The sequence below is a fragment of the Bombina bombina genome, chromosome 5, assembly GCF_027579735.1.
Source record: "Bombina bombina isolate aBomBom1 chromosome 5, aBomBom1.pri, whole genome shotgun sequence".
In the NCBI taxonomy this organism is placed as follows: Eukaryota; Metazoa; Chordata; class Amphibia; order Anura; family Bombinatoridae; genus Bombina; species Bombina bombina.
The window spans coordinates 952,177,465-952,197,602 of NC_069503.1; the positions used below are offsets into that span (position 1 = coordinate 952,177,465).

Consider the following 20,138-nt stretch of genomic DNA (forward strand, 5'->3'; position numbering starts at 1 on the left):
ATTAAGAAAAGGGATATCCGATATCAGTCACTTAATAGTGAGGGTATATTTGTGCTGTATTTGTGCAAAACTGTACAGTTACAGCTTTTAAAGATAAAGAGGAAAAAAAAAAGTAGAAAATTAGAAAAGTATGAAGGGAGGGTAGAAGGGGCCAGAGAGGGCCTAAATTATATTTTTTAAAATGGCTAATAAAATATTTTACAGTGTCTCTAAGATAGAATGACTAAGCATACTTCAATTATTGCGCATCTGCAATATGAAAATACCTTGCCGGGTAGGCAGTGGCTTTCCTACAGCTATTAAATGTAAAGATTTTTTTTCAATATTGATTATTTGGGAGAAGCCAATAAAATGTATTGTTAGTAAATGCATATCTTTATATTCTCAAAACCTTAACTTGTAGCACTGGGGTCATATAAGGCATTAATGTTACTAATTATCAGATACAAAATTAACACATAAATAATGTAATAAATAACAGTATCCCAGATAGCATTACAGTATAAAAACAAGAAAACTGCATGCAAATATGAAATGGAAAATGCCAAATTTCGTTCCACAATACGCCTTTTTTCCCTTACATCTTTATTATAATAGGTTTTTAGTTTAGCTAGTTACATTCTGTATTTATATGCTAGGTAAACTGAATTAAACTATATAACATAAGTATGAATATATTATTATTGAATTTAACTCATTATATTATTAATAATAATAACAACAATATTATCATATAAAAAAACTAATTAAATGGCCAGTCAACTTTTAAATTAATGTTACATAATTCTGCACTATGTGCAGAATTAAGTAACATTAACCTAGTGACACCTGCAAAAGAAAAAGTAATTTAAAGATTTAACCACCCTGACCCAAACCCATACTTACCTTACCATCTTTACCAGCCTAGTCTGCTTTTCTGGTTACTTCAACAGCGCGCCACGGTGACGTTGTCTAATCACAGTGCAATCAGCCGTCCCATTGAACTACATGTAGCGTGCTCCTGTGTGGGGTAAAGCAGCCAAAAGCTTTACCCAGTGCAGGAGCTCACTACATGTAGTTCAACGGCACAATCTGGTGCTCTGTGATTAAACACGCCCATGAGGCACTGTTGAAGAAACCAGAAGGGCAGTAGAGGCTGGCAAGGAAGGTAAGTACATGTTTGGGGGCTTAAATCTGTAAAATCCTTTTCTTTTGCAGGTGTCACTAGCTTAAAGGGACAGTCTACACCAGAATTTTTATTGTTTTAAAAGATAGATAATCCCTTTATTACCCATTCCCCAGTTTTGCATAACCAACATAGTTATAATAATATACTTTTAACCTCTGTGATTATCTTGTATCTAAGCCTCTGCAAGCTGCTCCTTTATTTCAGTTCTTTTGACAGACTTGCAGTCTAGCCAATCAGTGCCTGCTCCCAGATAACTTCACGTGCACGAGCACAGTGTTATCTATATGAAATACGTGAATTAACACCCTCTAGTGGTGAAAAACTGTTAAAATGCATTCTGAAAAGAGGTGGCCTTCAAGGTCTAAGAAATTAGCATATGAACCTCCTAGGATAAGCTTTCAACTAAGAATACAAAGAGAACAAAGCAAAATTGGTGATAAAAGTAAATTGGAAAATTGTTTAAAATTACATGCTCTATCTGAATCATGAAAGTGTATTTTGGCCTAGACTGTCGCTTTAATGTAACATAATTCTGCAAACAGTGCAGAATTTTGTAACTTTAATTTGAACGTTGACTGGCCCTTTAAATAATATGGTTATTGTCAATCTTCCATATTCTACATTAAATTCTTTAAAGCAAGGTACTGAGATTATCAATGTCTGGTGCAGTTATAATTAGATTACATTAAGGTAACCAATATATCATTTAACTTATAAAAATCAGTTAAGTAGTCTCTAGTATACTTTAGCAAATTGCTTACTATGCTATAACATATATAAAAACATTAAAAATACAAAGCCTGTATTAGTCTTCAGGTACTAATATGCATTTTATATAAGTTTACATAGCTAAAGGTAATGGGCTGAAGGACCTCACATTATAATTTGATTATTAGGGCTAAAATTAACACTCTCAGGGAAAAATATTTTCTTCTTTGCAGGTATTAATCTGGAAAAATATATCATTTTAGTGTGATAGATCACCGTTCTGACAAAGTGTAATATAAACCTTAACCACAAGATGGTATCATATAATAATTAATATTTTATTGTAAACACAAACATTGAAAGCTTAACTTTTATACCCAAATCTATCTTAACTAGGGATAGATTACAAGTGTAGCGCACACGCTCATATAACAAGTTGAAAATAAACACAACTGCAAACTAAATTTGCCCTTGTCGGGTTAGAAACAAACCCTGATTCCATGGGGCCCATTTATCAAAGGGCTTGCGGACCTGATCCGACACTGCGGATCAGGTCCGCAAGACCTCGCTAAATGCGGAGAGCAATACGCTCTCCACATTTAACATTGCACCAGCAGCTCACAAGAGCTGCTGGTGCAACGCCGCCCCCTGCTGACTCGCGGCCAATCGGCCGCCAGCAGGGAGCTGTCAATCATCCCGATCGTATTCGATCGGGTTGATTTCCGGTGGTTCCTGTCCGCCTGCTCAGAGCAGGCGGACAGGGTTATGAAGCAGCGGTCTTTAGACCGCTGCTTCATAACTTGTGTTTCTGGCGAGTCTGAAGACTCGCCAGAAACACGGCCCTTCAAGCTCCATACGGAGCTTGATAAATGGGCCTGCATAAGTCTACACACCTTTTAATAATAAGGGCTTTGTTCACAGTTAACTGATCACATTCTAAATCATGCTTGTAGGTAAATAGCATAAACCTGCCATCAATTAAAGTGTACACCATACCCAACTAATAGCTTGTGGAAGCACCTTTTCCATTTATTACAGCAGCAAGTATTTGAAAATAAGTCTATTATTAAGGGCTTGATTAAGAGTGGCAAGCTAAGAGGGTTTATATATTATATACAAATTAACACAACACACAGAGGAAGTCCAACACTCACTTGGAAGCAGTCAGCTAAGATTAAAAGCAAAACTGGAAGAGTTAGTTACCGCATCTGGCCAAATGGGACAAGCCCGGGTACCACGTCAAGTTCTCTCCTAAACCTGAGTCCCTAATACAGCCAAACAATGCAAACTCTCAATTAAACAGGCAGTTTACCCCAGACAAGTCTGGGTGCAAGGCCCATAGGGAAAATTATAAAACAACCAGTCCTCTGTGTGTTGTGTTAATTTGTTTTGTAATTTTCCAAACAGAAAGGCCATCATTTAATGAAGAACTGTATTACTTCCTTGTACATGTGTTTAAATTATGTTACATAGTGCTGTAGAATGATTCTTACTCATCTAGCCATCATGTGCTTTTTAGCTGCATCATACAACGCAGAGTCATGCTGAGGCATTACATTTGTAACACTTCCAACAAGTGTGACACAGTCTGAAGTTACACAATAAGTACCTTCCAGAGCTGCTCCTTTTTAATTTATTTAATGAGTTTTACTAATCAACTCAAAATAGTTAAATGATTCACAATTTTCTCTTTCTAGCCCCACTCTATCCTGCCATAATATGCCATGGTATCTGGAATGCTCATCACTTATAGTAATGATACAACGCAACAGGGAGAGTAATACAGTAACTGCATACTAATATAAATGTTAAAATTTGTACACATCATTGCATCAGTATAATAGTATGTTAATGGTGTTTGCAACCTCATTTAAGATATATTTTTTTGTATTAGCATTAACCCCTACTTGGATTTATTTGTGGATCCCTTGCTTGCTGACAACGGGAGTTTTGTGCTGCGTGGTCTGCAGTATAAAGGGACACTACTGTTAATCCTGGAGGATCTGCATTTTCTGTGTACGTTTACCTCATACAGATTGAAGTTAGTAGACAACATGTTGGGGGAAGTTATCTGTAATTGTTTTATCTGTGAATTAATTAAATCTACTACATTATAATGAGGTGCCAGAAGATTTCTTAGGAAGCAGGTGTTCCTCCATATTTCATAATCAGTGTTATTGGACTATGAGTACTCTGTATTTCTGTCTTGGTAACTTTTATTGTGTGTGCAGTAGTATTGTTTGCTTGCTTATATCATATATATATATATATATATATATATATATATATATTTATATTTATATATATATATATATATACATACAATTATTCTTTTTTAACATGGTGCACTCTCACTAACAAATTGCACAACGAACGAGTGCAGATGTATGTTTAACAAAAAAGCATAATTTATGTAAGAACTTACATGATAAATGTATTTATTTCATAATGGCAAGAGTCCATGAGCTAGCGACGTATGGGATATAAATTCCTACCAAGAGGGGGCAAAGTTTCCCAAACCTCAAATGCCTATAAATACACCTCCCACCACACATACTTCAGTTTAACCTATAGCCAAGTAGTGAGGTGTAAAAAGGAGTAAAAAAGCATACAAAAAAGAGGAACTGGAAAATAATATTGTGCTTTAATAACAAAAATATAACCACCAAAAACAGGGTGGGTCTCATGGACTCTTGCCATTATGAAAGAATAGAATTTATCAGGTAAGTTCTTACATAAATTATGTTTTCTTTCATGTAAATGACAAGAGTCCATGAGCTAGTGACGTATGGGATAAAATACCCAAGATGTGGAAGTCCACAGAAGAGTCACTAGAGAGGGAGGGATAAAATAAAAACAGCTATTTCCGCTAAGAAATTTAATCCACAAAATAAGTTCTTATAAACAGAAGAATGAAACTGAGACAGCTGCCTGAAGAAATTTTCTACCAAAGATTGCTTCAGAAGAAGCAAATACATCAAAATGGTAAAATTTTGTAAATGTTTGCCAAGTTGCTGCTTTGCAAATCTGATCAACTGAAGCTTCATTCTTAAAAGCCCACAAAGTGGCAACTGATCTAGTAGAATGAGCTGTAATTCTCTGAGGTGAAGACTGTCCCGCCTCCAAATAAGCCTTGTGAATAAAAAGCTTTAACCAAGATGCCAAATAAATGGCAGAGGCTTTCTGACCTTTCCTAGTACCAGAAAAGACATCTTTCCTACTAATGTTGTTAGAATTCACAAACTTAGGAAGAAATTTAAATGAAGGCCACAAAACAGCTTTATCCTGATGGAAAATCAGAAAAGAAGACTCACAAGAGAGAAAATCAGAAAAGGAGACTCACAAGAGAGAGCAGACAATTCAGAAACTCTTCTAGCAGAAGAGATGGCCAAAAGGAACAACACTTTCCAAGAAAGTAGTTTAATATCCAAAGAATGCATAGGCTCAAAAGGAGGAGCCTGCAAAGCCTTCAAAACCAAATTAAGACTCCATAGAGGAGAAATAGACTTAATAACAGGCTTGATACTGACCAAAGCCTGAACAAAACAGTGAATATCAGGAAGTTTAGCAATCTTCTATGAAATAAAACAGAAAGAGCAGAGATTTGTCCCTTCAAAGTACTTGCGGACAAACCTTTATCCAAACCGTCCTGAAGAAACTGTAAAATTCTAGGAATTCTAAAGGAATGCCAAGAGAATTTATGAGAAGAACACCATGAAATATAGGTTTTCCACGCCCGATAATAAATCTTCCTTGAAACAGACTTACGAGCTGCAACATAGTATTGATCACTGAGTCAGAGAAACCTCTATGACTAAGCACTAAACGTTCAATTTTAATACCTTCAAATTTAGTGATTTGAGATCCTGATGGAAAAACGGCCCTTGAGACAGAAGGTTTGGACTTAAAGGAAGTGACCAAGGTTGGCAACTGGACATCCAGACAAGATCTGTATACCAAAACCTATGAGGCCATGCTGGTGCTATCAGAAACACATGCGATTGTTCTATTATGATCTTGGAGATCCCCCTTGGAAGAAGAACTAGAGACGGAAAAATATAAGCAAGTTGGTAAGACCAAGGAACTGCTAACGCATCCAACATTTCCGCCTGAGGAACCCTGGACCTGGAAATTTAACTGGGAAGTTTATTTCTGGAAGGCCCTACATCTGTACAATCTGAAAAAATACATCTGGATGGAGAGACCACTCCGCGGATGCAAAGTCTGATAGCTGAGATAATCTGCTTCCTAATTGTCTACACCTGGGATATGAATCACAGAAATTAGAGTTGGATTCCGCCCAAGAAAGTATCTGTGATACTTCTTTCATTGCTAAAGCACTGTGAGTCCCTCCCTGATGATTGACATATGCCACAGTTGTGATATTGTCTGTCTGAAAGCGAATGAAAAGTTCTATCTTTAATATAGGCCAAGCCTGAAGAGCCCTGAAAATAGCACAGAGTTCTAAGATATTGATTGAAAACCTTGCCTCTAGAGGAATCAAAACCCCTTGTGCTATCAGAGACCCCCCACCCCCAGACAGCTCCTCAACCTGAAAGACTTGCATCTGTTGAGACTACAGTCCAGGAAGGACGAACAAAAGAGGCCCCTTGAATAATACGATGATGGTCTAACCACCAAGTCAGAGAGAGTAGAATGCTGGGATTTAAAGGACCAGTCAACACAGTAGATTTACATAATCAACAAATGCAAGATAACAAGACAATTCAATAGCACTTAGTCTGAACTTCAAATGAGTAGTTGATTTTTTTCTGACAATTTTAAGTTATGTCTTTTTCCACTCTCCCTGTACCATGTGACAGCCATCAGCCAATCATAAATTCATACACGTACCATGTGACAGCCATCAGCCATTTACAAATGCATACACACTTATTCTTGCACATGCTCAGTAGGAGCTAGTGACTCAAAAAGTTTAAATATGAAAAGACTGTGCACATTTAGTTAATGGAAGTAAATTGTAAAGTTGTTTAAAATAGCATGCTCTATCTGAATAATGAAAGTTTAATTTTGATTGAGTGTCCCTTTAAGAATATCAGTTGTGATATCCGAGTATAATCCCTGCACCAATGATTCAGCATGCAAAGCTGCAGAGGTCTCATATGAAAATGAGCAAAGGGGATCACGCTCGATGCTGCAGTCATGACACCTAAAACTTCCATGCACATAGCTGCTGAAGGGAATGATCGAGACTGAAGGTTTCGACAGGCTGAAACCAATTTCATGTGTCTGTTGTCTGTTAAAGACAGAGTCATGGACACTGAATCTATCTGGAAACCTAAAAGGGTGACCCTTGTCTGAGGAATCAAGAAACTTTGGTAAATTGATCCTCCAACCATGTCTTTGAAGAAACAACACTAGTTGATTTGTGTGAGATTCTGCTAAATGTAAAGACTGAGCTAGTACCAAGATATCGTCCAACTAAGGAAACCACAATACCCTGTTCTCTGATTACAGATAGAAGGGCACCGAGAACCTTCAAAAAGATTCTTGGAGCTGTTGCTAGGCCAAATGGAAGAGCGACAAATTGGTAATGCTTGTCTAGAAAAGAGAATCTCAAAAACTAATAGTGGTCTGGATGAATCGGAATGTGAAGATATGCATCCTGTAAGTCTATTGTGGACATATAATGACCTTGCTGAACAAAAGGCAGAATAGTCCTTATAGTGACCATCTTGAAAGTTGGGACCCTTACAAAACGATTAAAAATTACTTCAGATCCAGAACTGGTCTGAATGAATTTTCTTTCTTTGGGACAAGAAATTTGAATAAAAACCCAGACCCTGTTCCTGAAGTGGAACTGGTATAATCACCCTTGAAAGCTCTAGATCTGAAACACACTTCAGAAAAGCCTGAGCTTTCACAGGATTTGTTGGAACATGAAAGAGAAATAATCTTCTCACAGGAGGACTTACTCTGAAACCTATGCGATACCCTTGAGAAACAATGCTCTGAATCCACTGATTCTGAACAGAATCTGCCCAGATGTTTTGAAATATTTTCAATCTGCCCTTCACCAGTTGAACTGGATTGAGGGCCGCACCTTCATGCAGTCTTGGGGGCTGGCTTTGTTTTTTTTATAAGGCTTTATTTCAACTTGAAGATGGCTTCCAATTGGAGCCAGAGTCCTTAGGGGAATGAGTGGTTTTTTGTTCTCTATTCTAACGAAAGGAATGAAACCGATTAGAAGCTTTAGATTTACCCTTAGACTTTTTATTTTGGGGCAAAAAAACTCCCTTCCAAGTCCAACTGAGAACAAAACAAATCATTACCCTGGAAAGATAGAGATTGTTATCTAGATTTGGATACCATGTCAGCATTCCATGATTTAAGCCATAAAGCTCTTCTAGCCAGAATATCTAAAGACATAGATTTAACATTAATCTTGATGATATCAAAAATAGCATCACAGATAAAATGATTAGCATGTTTAAGCAAACAAATCTGTTTCCTGATGTGATAAGCTATCCAACCAAAAGGTTGATGCAGCTGCAACATCAGCCATAGAAATGGCAGTCCTGAGAATATAGCCAGAATGTAAATTTCCTTAGATAAGATTCAATCTTCCTATCTAAAGGATCCTTAAAAGAAGTACTATCTTCCATAGGAATAGTAGTACGTTTGGCAAGAGTAGAAATAGCCCCATCAACCTTAGGGACTTTTCCCCAAAACTCCAAATTAGCCACTGGTAAAGGATATAACTTCTTAAACCTAGAAGAAGGATTAAAAGAAGTACTAGGCTTAGACCATTATTTAGCAATCACATCAGAAACTGCATCTGGAACAGGATAAACCTCAGGATTAATCACAGAAGGTTTAAAAACAGAATTTAAACATTTACTGGTTTTGTTATCAAGAGGATCAGACTCCTCAATACCCAAAGTAACCAATACTTCTTTCAACAAAGACCGAATATATTCAATCTTAAAAAGATAAGAAGATTTATCAATTTCAATGTCTGAAGTAGGATCTTCTGAAGCAGAGAGATCCTCTTCAAAAGAGGATATTTTAGTATGTTGTCGGTCATCACAAATTTCATCAGTTTTATGAGAAGTTTTAAAAGACCTTTTAAGTTTATTAGAAGGTGGAATAGCAGACATAGCCTTCTGTATTGCATCAGCAATATCATTTTTCATATCAACAGGGATATCATGTACATTAGATGTTGAGGGAACAACAGGTGCTGTACTAGTACTAATAGAAACATTGTTGGCATGCAAAAGCTTATCATGACAACTGTTACATAATATAGCCAGAGATATAATCTCAGCTTGCTTACAACAGATACACTTAGCTTTGGTAGAAATGTGTTCAGGCAGCATGGTTCCTACAGTAGCTTCTGAGACAGGACCAGACTGAGACAGCTTGCAAAATGTAAAATAAAAAATAACATTTTTCACAAAATATCCAATTGACTCATATAGCAGTTTCAGGAATGGGAAAAAATGCATATGCTAAATAATCAGAAAAGCAACAGCATAGCCCTCTAGAATATAAAGAGAACAGGGAGCATAAAGAAAGTGGGGTAATATAACCAACAAAATATCATAGAAGAAATCATAAAAATCAAGCACAAACTGAAGTATATGTGTGGTGGGAGGTGTATTTATAGGCATTTGAGGTTTGGAAAACTTTGCCCCCTCCTGGTAGGAATGTATATCCCACACGTCACTAGCTCATGGACTCTTGCCATTTACATGAATGAAAAAGGATAAGCCCGCAGTGAGTATGGTCATATATATATATATATATATATATACATACATACATACATACACACACACACATACATACATACTGTCACGCCAGTTCGTTGCCAGGGGCTGTGTCGGGTTTGGATGCATGCGGCGTTGACGTCATCGCCGCACGCTCCTCTCTCTCAGATGCCAGTCCGGATTCCTCTGACGCGAATCCTGCGCGTATGTAAGTCGCTCAATAAAGATTTATCACTGCCCAAGTATAGGTGTTACTTTGTGTGCTCCTGGGTGTGATAGATCGTTACTCTGTATTGTCTTTATGTGTTTGAACCCTGCCTGTCTGACTACTCTGCCTGTTGCTGAACCCTGCCTGCCTGACCATTCTAGTGGTGTGCCCTTGGACTGCTTTACCATTGCCAAACCCTGCCTGCCTGCCTGACCATTCTAGTGGTTTGCCCTTTGACTGCTTTACTGTTGCCAAATCCTGCCTGTCTGACCATTCTAGTGATTTGCCTTGGATTGCTCTACCATTGCCGCTGGGGAATGTCCTGCCTGTGGTGAGTGCCGTCCTCTTCATCTTACTAACTTTCTCTGCTCTGGGATATTCCCTATCATTCCGTCTCGATGCCGGGATAAAAAGACTACTGGCCGAGTTCGGTCTGATAGAGGAGTATCCCATGAGCATTACAAATACAACACACAGAAAACCTGGCACTCGCCAGCAGTATAACAGTAATGTTTAAAATCAAAACTGGCGGAAGTCAGTTACATTTGGCACCAAAGGATCAAGCCCAGACCAAGTCAAGGTCACCCCCCTCCTGGAACCCCAAACCAGCACCCACACACAATGCATACTTTCAAGCAAACCAACTGGAAACCTCCCAGGGTGACACAGGCTTCTGTAATCTTCTCTATGTAAACACAAAACACAGAAATGGACGGCACTCACAGACTGGACTGGGCACACATCCTAAGCCACTGCAGTGTCTTAGGACGTGTGCCCAGCCCAGTCTGTGAGTGCGGCCCATTCCTGTGACTATATATATATATATATATACAGGCAGTGCAGAATTATTAGGCAAATTAGTATTTTGACCACATCATCCTCTTTATGCATGTTGTCTTACTCCAAGCTGTATAGGCTCGAAAGCCTACTACCAATTAAGCATATTAGGTGATGTGCATCTCTGTAATGAGAAGGGGTGTGGTCTAATGACATCAACACCCTATATCAGGTGTGCATAATTATTAGGCAACTTCCTTTCCTTTGGCAAAATGGGTCAAAAGAAGGACTTGACAGGCTCAGAAAAGTCAAAAATAGTGAGATATCTTGCAGAGGGATGCAGCACTCTTAAAATTGCAAAGCTTCTGAAGCGTGATCATCGAACAATCAAGCGTTTCATTCAAAATAGTCAACAGGGTCGCAAGAAGCGTGTGGAAAAACCAAGGCGCAAAATAACTGCCCATGAACTGAGAAAAGTCAAGCGTGCAGCTGCCAAGATGCCACTTGCCACCAGTTTGGCCATATTTCAGAGCTGCAACATCACTGGAGTGCCCAAAAGCACAAGGTCTGCAATACTCAGAGACATGGCCAAGGTAAGAAAGGCTGAAAGATGACCACCACTGAACAAGACACACAAGCTGAAACGTCAAGACTGGGCCAAGAAATATCTCAAGACTGATTTTTCTAAGGTTTTATGGACTGATGAAATGAGAGTGAGTCTTGATGGGCCAGATGGATGGGCCCATGGCTGGATTGGTAAAGGGCAGAGAGCTCCAGTCCGATTCAGACGCCAGCAAGGTGGAGGTGGAGTACTGGTTTGGGCTAGTATCATCAAAGATGAGCTTGTGGGGCCTTTTCGGGTTGAGGATGGAGTCAAGCTCAACTCCCAGTCCTACTGCCAGTTTCTGGAAGACACCTTCTTCAAGCAGTGGTGCAGGAAGAAGTCTGCATCCTTCAAGAAAAACATGATTTTCATGCAGGACAATGCTCCATCACACGCGTCCAAGTACTCCACAGCATGGCTGGCAAGAAAGGGTATAAAAGAAGAAAATCTAATGACATGGCCTCCTTGTTCACCTGATCTGAACCCCATTGAGAACCTGTGGTCCATCATCAAATGTGAGATTTACAAGGAGGGAAAACAGTACACCTCTCTGAACAGTGTCTGGGAGGCTGTGGTTGCTGCTGCACGCAATGTTGATGGTGAACAGATCAAAACACTGACAGAATCCATGGATGGCAGGCTTTTGAGTGTCCTTGCAAAGAAAGGTGGCTATATTGGTCACTGATTTGTTTTTGTTTTGTTTTTGAATGTCAGAAATGTATATTTGTGAATGTTGAGATGTTATATTGGTTTCACTGGTAAAAATAAATAATTGAAATGGGTATATATTTGTTTTTTGTTAAGTTGCCTAATAATTATGCACAGTAATAGTCACCTGCACACACAGATATCCCCCTAAAATAGCTATAACTAAAAACAAACTAAAAACTACTTCCAAAACTATTCAGCTTTGATATTAATGAGTTTTTTGGGTTCATTGAGAACATGATTGTTGTTCAATAATAAAATTAATCCTCAAAAATACAACTTGCCTAATAATTCTGCACTCCCTGTATATATATATATTTATAATACTGCCATATAGCATAAGCATCTGATGTTTGCTGGGTAGGCTACAGGGCTACATATATGCTAACACATGCCTGGCTGCTCAACTCCCAATCTGAGCAGCCAGGCATGTGAATAAATGAATGCCTGCAAACCCCAATGAACTGAAGAAACGTTGTAAAGAAGAAGAAAATTTCTCCACAGCAATGCGAGAGACTGATAAAGTCATATAGAAAACAATTACTTCAAGTTATTGCTGCTAAAGATCTTTATACAAGCTATTGAATTATAAGGTGTACTTAGTTTTTCACACATGGATTCTCCATTTTGGCTTTAATTTTGTTAAATAAATCATGACATGATGTAATTTCTCATGTGTTTTTGTTCATCTGAGGTTGTATTTACCTAATTTTAAGACCTGCTAAGGGCCAGATGATAGTTACTAAATCCTGAAATGTTCAGAAATCAATATTTGGTGGAATAACCCTGGATTTTTAATCACTGTTTTTATTTGTCTTGGCATGCTCTCAACCAGTGGGTGGTATATAACTGCAACATAAATAGAGAAGAGAGAATAAGTGAATAATGTCTGTTTCAAAGGAAGAAAATGTGGGTTGTATTAGTTAAATGGTGCATTGAGAGGCAAGTAGAATACCTACACCACTTCCTTGTCAGTTTCCAGACCTAGGGGTGTGACTGAAGTGGAGACCCCCATGTGACAATGCAGCAGGGGAGGCTGTGTCTGAAGGAGAGAGACAGATTTCTGTGATAGCCAGAAGGTTGAGGGAGTAGCTAATAAAGAGTTCATGAATAGAAACAAGCTTGTTGCAAACAGAGCAAGAGTTCCAGAGTGCACAAGAGAAGAGGGTGTTGACTTTAGAAATTTGAGTAAGGTTACCAGAGTTTTGATGTCTAGGTCTATGGGAACGTGTACATAGATGTGCAAGGCTAGAAAGTTGTGGGGGACCAGGATTAAGGAAATATCACCAGCAGCTAGTGTGAGCATAGAGAGAGAGTGACATAAAATGAGAAACAGATTTGCAGTATTAAGAGTATTTTTGTAATGAGGTGCAGGAATGAGAGAGTTAAAGAATATGTGAAGTTCATGAGAGCAAAAGTGAGGAGAGGGGTAAAATAGATAGGCAAATGAATGAATACAGTAGTTTGTTATAGAGACAAGAGGTAGCAAAAAGGAACATGACAATGTGGAGGATTTTACAAAAAAGGGAAACAGCCAAACACATAAAACACAGTATTACAACAGCACTTGCATAGTGTCTTGTTTGTTCACTCCTTGTTCAATTCTTGTATAATAGTTTTGCTTAATTCCTAATGATTCATGTGTCAAATGCTCACTTCAGAAAAGCAAGCATTTGATATTACAACAAAGCTACTGCCTCTCTATGATATCAACTTGATATGCTTCCTCATACAAGTGTTAGATGTATGGGCCAGGGCAGTCAGCTGAGTCCACTAAATTAGTTAATAACATGAGCAAAGATAGTCAAACAGGCCAATTGGGAAATACATTTTTTATTTCACGATTCCGATGGAGCATGTGATTTCAAACAACTTTCCAATTCACTTCTATTATCTAATTTGTTTTGTTCTTTTGATATCCTGTGTTGAAAGGGATACCATGTTATTGGTTCATTCCATGTTTTTAGCTATCTCCCAGTTGTGCATTGCTGCTTTTCAACAAAGGATACAAAGAGAACAAAACCAATTAGATAATAGAAGTGAATGGTAAAGTTGTTTGAAATTGTATTCTCTAACTGAATCAAAAAATAAAACATTTGGGTTTCATGTCCCTTTAAAATAAACAGACAACAGAATTTGGAGAAGTTTGAAGTTATGATATTAGTCAACTTAGTGAATTTAGAAGTTATAGCAAGAATTGACCAGGCTAGATCACAAAGCAAATGACAAGACATTAAAATAGCAAAGTAAATACAGGACAATTTAGCAAACTACAATCACATACCAAAAGTGAGTTACTCAAAGTGGGATAGCACCTGGAAACAGAGGGATTTGCAGTATGTTACAGCAGGGACTCAATCCACATACCTGAAAGCAAAACAGAGAGAGTAGGGTTAACTTGATGTAGTGTTCATTCGTTCAGCAGATGTCAGATAGGCAGGTCAATTGGCTTAACAAGCAGCAGTATGACGAATATTGAGTATAATTCTTGTATAATTCTTTTGCTTAATTCCTAATGCCTCACTTGTAAAATGCTCACTTCAGAAATGCGAGCATAGGATTATTTTTACTGGTTATTTGTAGAGCGCCAACAGATTCTGCAGCGCTATAAACATAGGCGGTATAAAAGGTAGTAATTTTAGGAATCAAATGGGTAAAGGGCCCTGCCTAGATATTACAATAATGTCAGTGCTACTATACATATATATGTATATATATATATATATATATATTTATATTGCTTTTTTGTAAAAGAAAAGGGGCCAGTACTCACAGTATTTACATGATGATTACAAATATTACCTTTTATGAGTTGGCAGAGGTGGGGGCAGGGTCGGCTCCAGGGGGGGGGCATTGGGGGGCAATGCCCACCCAAATTGAATGCTGTGCCCCCTCAAAAACTATTTATTTTAAAATGTTTTAAATTTTAATATTTATGTGTGAAAGCGTGACCTGACCTCTAAAAGTGTGCACACACAAGTTTATTAAAAGTGCAGGCAGGTGGCGCGAGGTGCGTTAAGTGGCGCGGTGGCGGCAGTAGGCATGTATGATGTCAGGCGGTTGATGCTTGTGATTTTTCATTTAAGACAGTGCTCCCTATCCCCTGCAATGGCGCCTTTGAATTATGCCCTGGCATGCTGGTTTGAAGCCCCTAAAATACCCTGAGTTCCACCATTTGCCCCCGCCGATCGCTGCCAGCCGCACCTAAAATTCAGTCTGGTGAAGCTGGTTCCTTTTAAGGTCATGCAGCTGTGAGCTATACGTGCCGGTGGAATTCCGTACGGCCAATGAGGAAGCAATCCGGCTACTGGATGGATGTTATCTCCAACACAGGGGGACTCCTAGTTGGAGCTTTATTTGGTTGCTCCAAAAATGGTGACACAGAGCGTAGCACACTGCACAAGCTGGGAGGTGAAGAGGCAGCGTTCTGTGTTGGCATGAGCAGAGTGTGTGTAGAATTTGGATGATGCCGGCAGGAGCTTATTTAGGTGCATCACACTATTGAGGTATAGTACACTGTAACTTGAGATATACGTTAGGAGCGTAGTGGATCTGACCCAGCAATAATCTGCAGCTATGAAGTTCTGCACTTTTCCCTTCTGTCTCCCATCCCTAATCTCTCGGTTGTTAGAGTGGCACTGGCAAGCATTATGATTATGTTGAAATGTGGTAGCGCTGCGCTCGCACTAGACGTTAAAGGGTGGCATTTTGTAAATTTGGTCAGTTGATTTTAACCCCCACACACATTCTTATACTTTTTAACTGCTCAGCTAATGTGTTACAGCAGATCGGAAGTGGTTGCAAAGGGAGGAGGGCTTGAGGCAGGCAAAAAAAAAAGTTTAATGAATGAGAAAGGAGTAGGTCTAATCCAGGGACAACTATTTGGAGATTTATTGTCATGGGGAAAGAGCAAAAAAAGCACAAGACTGTACATTCAGTACTGCAAAGATGATACTTATACTATTTTTTTTACCAAGTGACAATAAAAATCTTGCTATTAGCGTGCCCCCTTGTGGAAAAAAAATGCCCCACCATTTAATTTGTTCTGGAGCTGACCCTGGGGGGGGGGGGGGGGTTTACTCAGTACCAGTGAGTACACCCACAAAAAAGCCCTATATATTATACTGTATATATAGTATTATACTTTATTTATGAAGCACCAACATATTCTGCAAGGCTGTCCATGGGTACAATTGATATAAGTAAAACAATGATACAATACTTAGAGACAGGACAACATTTTACACATAAATACATGAGGAATTTAGGGCCCTATTCTTCTGGGAACTTATAATCTACAACGATAGGTGAGGACTGCAAGGGTGAGGATGATGTTAAAACAGACAAGCAATTATTAGGTAGATGGAATTAATTTGCTATACACATATATTAGAGGTTTCATAGGTTCTCATGTCAGCACTATTAAGTTACAATGTTTATTTTATATAAACATCTATTTTATGATTAATTAATTCAATTATCACTCCTGATGTTACTTTTAGGCACTGATATGTGGATACCTGGTAGCAATGACTGATGTGGAATCTACATATGCAGATTTCATAGCCTCAGGAAGGACAGGAAGAAGGAATGCAATTCATGATATACTTGTCACCTCTGCAAGCGGAAATGCCAGTGAATTAGCACAAAAGCTATCAGAGCTAGATATAAACAAGTCTGGTAAGTGACTATTATGTTAATGCTCTGCATAAAGAAATATTTTTTTACTTCACCCATCTATTTAACCCTCCATGATCACTGCAAAAAATAAAAATAAAGTTGTGTTTCCCCTGAAAGCATATCATGTGCATGTACAGCAAATGTGTTGTTTTTTCAAAGGTGTCATTAGTTTTTAGTTTACCCTTTCTGTTGCAAAAATTAAAATGATATTGAACAGGCAATTTATGCCACTACAATCAAAGTATTGTTTGAATCCTAAAGAAATTATATATAAATATATACAGGTGGCCCTCTAGCAGACTGAAATTGATCTGTGTACACAGAACAGACCTTAGCTATCGAGCAGCTTTCAAAGCAACAAGATCTAGCAGCCACTTCCCTATTACATTCCTGTCCAGCTGCTTGAGGTGAGGGTGCCTAACTGCTTAATCAGTCCAGATTAAATGCATAGAATAGGTGCAGACCCAATATTATCTAACATGCTAACAATGCAGAGAACTGATTGCAGAAAAATGCAAGTAAAAAAAGTTTTTGTTCATTAAACTTAGTTTGATGATACAGTCTGTTGTGTGATTATTTCATTAGGTTTATAATGCTGTTTAGCATTTAAAGTCTTTATTTCAAAGCTTTAAAAATAATGTATTAGGTGTTAATTATGTTAATTTTGGGAGGGGCCTGAAACCTAACTCCCTCACTTTCCATTGACTTACATTATAAACTGGGTTTCAATTTACAACGGTTTTGATTTACAACCATTCCTTCTGGAACCCCGGCGTAAACTGAGGGCTACCTGTGTGTATGTGTGTGTGTATATATATATATATATATATATATATATATATATATATATATATATATATACACACATACATACATACATACACATATATATATATATATATATATATATATACATATACACACACACACACATACATACACACACACACACACACATATACATACATTTACACACACATACAGGGCTCAAAATTTCAAATCCTAAGCTACTAGCCAAGCCAAAATGTTACTCATCTTTGCATATGTTAAGCCATTGTGAAACACCTTATTATTTAGTAATCTATACTATAATCGCATTTGTAACGCGTCCGTCGGTGTCGCCAGTTGCGCATGCATCTTCAAAGGAATGTTGGCTGTGCGAGACAGCCAAAAGAATCCACCTGGATGCAGCGTAGGCAAACCCGAAGCCTTTAAAAAAAACAACAAAAAAATATGCAACCGCCCGCACAAAATAACTAAAAAACATGTAGCTACCCACACGAAGCATAACAAACACCTAAACTGTCAACCCCCAACTTGCAAAACAATAAAGTAATTAACCCATAATCATCAAATAACATAATTAAAATATTAACCCCTTAGACCAAGATTACAATTTGTCTGTAAATAACTCGGTATCGCACTCTCCATAGTGCTGCCATTACAAGTTACTGAAAAACCTTCTTTTGTTGTGCGGTATGGTGCGTTAAGCTCCATACCGCACAAAACCCAAGGCCTGACTTGACGTGCTCGTGCACGTTTTCCCCCATTGACATCAATGGAGAGAAAGTGTTAGTTTTTTTTCTAACACCTGCCGTAATGCAATCCCCATTGATGTCTATGTAGAAAATAAAGTTACGTTAAAACCTAACACCCTAACATAAACCCCTAGTCTAAATACTGCTAAACCTATTAACTCCTAAACCACCGGCCCCCTACATCGCTACTACTATAATAAACCTATAAACTCCTAAACCGCCGGTACCCAACATCGCAACTACTATAATAAACTTATTAACCCCTAAACCGCTTGCCCCCCACATTGCAACTACTATACTAAACCTATTAACCCTTAAACTAACGGCCCCCACATTGCAACTACTATAATAAACCTATTAACCCCTAAACTGCCGGCCACCCAACATCGCAACACAATAAATTAAACTATTAACTCCTAAACTATTAACACCCCCCTAACTGTAAATTAAACTTACAATAACTACCTTTAAATAAAACAAAAAACTTACCTGTGAAAAAAATAAACCTAAGCTTTAACTATAAATTAACCTAACCTTACTATTTTAAAAAAAAAAATACGAAAAATAAAAAAGCTAATTTACAAAAGTAAAAAATTAAATTAAACCTAATCTAAAAGCCCTATAAAAACAACCCCCCTAATCTAACAATAAACTACCAATAGCCCTTAAAGGGGCCTTTTGTAGGGCATTGCCATAAGTTAAACAGCTATTTTACCTAAAAAAAAATAACAAAGTACCCCCTAAGTACCCCCATCCACCCAAGCCAACCCCCTAAAATAAAAAACCTAAGTCTAATAAAAACCTAAGCTACCCATTCCTCTAAAGATGATTTGAACAGCCAAAAGAATTTAAGCAGGTCTCATCCTATTGGCTGATTTGAATATTTCAGTCAATAGGAATGCAACGGTACCCCAATATAAAAGGGGTACCTTGCATTCAAGCTTCAGTGTGCGGCAAACGATCGCGTGAAGAGGAGGCTCTGCGCTGAATGGTAGTTTATTGTTAGATTAGGGGGTGTTTTTATTTTGGTGGGGCTTTTTTGTTTTTATAGGGCTATTACATTAGGTTTAATTTTTATTATTTTGGATAATTTTGTTTATTATTTTTTTGTATTTTTTTTTATATTTTATAATTTTCGTGTTTTTTGTTTTTAGTAATGTTAGATAATTAAAATTTTTCGTAATTTAGTGTGTTTTTGTAATTTAGGTTTTTTATTTTTATTTTTTTTAAATAGTAATGTTAGGTTCATGTATAGTTTAACCCCTTAAGGACTGGGCACTTTAGACAAAAACTTCCCCAAAAGACCAGAATATTTTTAGCATTTTTGCCATCACTACATTTAAACATATATAGAGCCTTTTTTATATATATATTTACCTCTCAAAACTATATATATATATTTTTTTAGTAGACAACCCAAAGTATTGATCTAGGCCCATTTTGGTATATTTAATGCCACCATTTCACCACCAAATGCGATCAAATAAAAAAAATCAGCTTGTGCAATCATGGAACAAATGAATGTAAATTCTTCTCTGGGATTCCCTTTGTTCAGAAATATGGCTTTGGCATTGCTTTTTGGTAATTAGAAGGCAGCTAAATGCCGTTGCGCACCACACTTGTATTATGCCCAGCAGTGAAGGGGTTAATTAGGTAGCTTGTAGGGTTAATTTTAGCTTTAGTGTAGAGATCAGCCTCCCACCTGACACATCCCACCCCCTGATCCCTCCCTGAACGCTTTTAAACAGCTCTTTTCCCTCCCTCAACCCACAATTGTCACCCCTATCTTAAGTACTGACAGAAAGTACTGACAAAAATGCTGCTTTTTATATATATATATATATATATATATATATATATATTTATTTAATTTTTTTAAATATTTTTTGCAGTGTAGGAACCTCCCTGATCCCCCCCAAAGAGCTCTCTAACCCTCCCCCCTCTATCTATTTGCCACCATCTTAGGTACTGGCATCTTTCTGCCAGTACCCAGTTTGCCTCAATGTATGCA

General features: G+C 37.8%; 1 protein-coding gene across 4 annotated transcripts in view; it reads left to right on the forward strand.

The window, feature by feature from the left end:
- Positions 1-20,138, forward strand: part of PKIA (cAMP-dependent protein kinase inhibitor alpha) — a 136,184-nt gene that overhangs the window by 89,365 nt on the left and 26,681 nt on the right. For 3 of the 4 annotated variants that reach the window (XM_053715151.1, XM_053715150.1, XM_053715148.1), the window contains one exon: positions 16,412-16,589. In XM_053715151.1, coding sequence (XP_053571126.1) covers positions 16,439-16,589 — 151 coding nt within the window. In that variant the 5' untranslated portion in view covers positions 16,412-16,438. Of the gene's footprint in view, positions 1-3,770; positions 3,893-16,411; positions 16,590-20,138 lie in introns of all 4 variants that reach the window. The other variant, XM_053715149.1, reaches the window with a different exon arrangement.